The 1,990-nt window shown below is 61.2% G+C and overlaps 1 protein-coding gene across 1 annotated transcript; it reads left to right on the top strand.

Moving 5' to 3' along the window:
- Positions 1 to 49: 49 nt before the first annotated feature.
- Positions 50 to 1,520, top strand: RFC5 (replication factor C subunit 5; the record flags this gene model as incomplete). The annotated part of the gene is made up of 5 exons (XM_029959286.1): positions 50 to 136; positions 216 to 345; positions 922 to 999; positions 1,083 to 1,137; positions 1,269 to 1,520. Coding segments are annotated over 5 exons (447 nt in total), but the record flags the coding sequence as incomplete, so codon positions are not given.
- Between the last annotated feature and the right edge of the window lie 470 nt (positions 1,521 to 1,990).

The raw sequence follows: 1,990 nt of genomic DNA on the forward strand, positions 1-1,990 counted from the left end.
CCGCGGCGTTCCCGCGGATCCGCCCGCCCGTGCAGCGCCGGTGCTGTTTTCCAGGGTGGACGTGACGGAGGACGGGCTGAAGGCCCTGGTGACCCTCTCGAGCGGGGACATGCGCAGGGCCCTCAACATCCTGCAGGTGGGACTGTGGCCTGGAGGGGCCTCCTCGTCCTTCCTCTTCATCCCTCTATCCCTCCTCTCTCCCTCCCCTCCCTCAGAGCACCTCCATGGCCTTCGGGAAGGTGACGGAGGAGAACGTCTACACGTGCACGGGACACCCCCTCAAGTCAGACATCGCCAACATCCTCGACTGGATGCTCAACCAGGACTTCTCCACTGCCTACCGAAGTATCCTTTGCCTTATTCCCTGCTGGGATAAATCCTGCTCTTTCCCAGGGCTCTCCATGCTGGGATATCCTGCCCTGGCTGGGGTGGGTGAAGTGTCCTTTGCCTTGAGGGTTATTCCCTGTGGGGACAAATCCTGCTCATCCCAGGACATCCCGGGATGTCCTGCTCTGGCTGGGGTGGGTGAAGTGTCCTTTGCCTTGAGGGTTATTCCCTACTAGGATAAATCCTGCTCTTTCCCAGGGCTCTCCATCCTGGGATATCCCACTCTGGCTGGGGTGGGTGAAGTGTCCTTTGCCTTGAGGTTTATCCTTGCTGGGATAAACCTATCCTATTCTTTCCCAGGGATCTCCATCCTGCTCTGGCTGGGGTGGGTGAAGTGTCCTTTGCCTTTGTCCTTTGTCCCCCCTGTGGGGACAAATCCTGCTCTTTCCTGGAGATCTCCATCCTGGGATGTCCTGCTCTGGCTGGGGTGGGTGAGGCTCGCTGGGGAGGCTCCTTGAGGCTGGCACAGGGGTGAGGAGTGGGATCTGGCAGGGAAAAGCCTGGCAGCAAGGCCTTGACTCGCTGCCATCCCAGAAATCACGGAGCTGAAGACGCTGAAGGGCTTGGCCCTGCAGGACATCCTGACCGAGCTCCACCTCTTCGTGCACAGAGGTGGCACACGGAGGGGGCTGGCTGAGCTGGGGGGGCCCAGCATCCCCCCCATTCCACACTGATGTGTCCCCTTCCCTCCCCAGTGGATTTCCCGCCCTCCATCCGCATCCAGCTGCTGATCAAGATGGCAGATATCGAGTAAGTGTCACCCCCCCTGCACCAGGGTCCTGTGCCAGGGTCCTGGTGGGCACTGTGGCAGACCCCAGCCCTGCTCTGGGCTCTTTGGGGGGCACCCCCATGGGTGTAAACGCCCTTGGCCCCTGCTCCAGGTACCGGCTGGCCGCTGGCACCAGCGAGAAGATCCAGCTGAGCTCCCTCATCGCTGCCTTCCAAGTCACCAGGGACCTGGTGGTGGCCGAAGCCTGAGTCCTGCTGGGTGGATCCTGGCTTGGATCTCACTGGGGATGGGAGGGATGGAGCTGGAGCTGCTCCCTGCAGCTTTCCCTTCCCATTTTGGAAGCCTGGAGCCCGCAGCCAGGACACAAGAGGGTTACTCCCAGGAAATACAGGTGCCTCTAAAGCCCAGCACGTTGCACTGGTCTTGCTTTTCCCTCCTGGGTTGGGGAACCACCAGCTTTGTGTGTTCAGGTGCTCACAAGGGAAAAAGAACCTCCTGGGAATGTTTGGAGGAGACATTCCCTGTCTTCTCCATCCCAGCCTGGACGGAGCCCTCTGGCACACAGGGAATGTGCTGCTCCAGCCACCAGCTGAGCTGGAGGAGGGGGAAAACCACCCAACACCCCCCTGCTCCATGCTCAGCTTGCCCAGAGATCGGGCAGGTTGAGTGCCACGCTCCAGCAGGGAATAAAAACAAAGGGATGGGAGCTGGGGGTGGAGTGAAGCCTCGTGTCCCACCTGTGAGCCAGGACACGTGAGGAATCGTTCTTTATTTAGCCCACAGAGACCTGCCTGGGCTCGTCCAGCTCCTGCCCGCGGTGGGAGAGCGGCACAGCCCCCGCTCCAGCGGGACTGAGCGGCCAGCCCGGGGCAG

Source organism: Manacus vitellinus, unplaced genomic scaffold, assembly GCF_001715985.3.
Source record: "Manacus vitellinus isolate BGI_N305 unplaced genomic scaffold, ASM171598v3 ctg7180002439024_pilon, whole genome shotgun sequence".
NCBI classification, from domain to species: domain Eukaryota; kingdom Metazoa; phylum Chordata; class Aves; order Passeriformes; family Pipridae; genus Manacus; species Manacus vitellinus.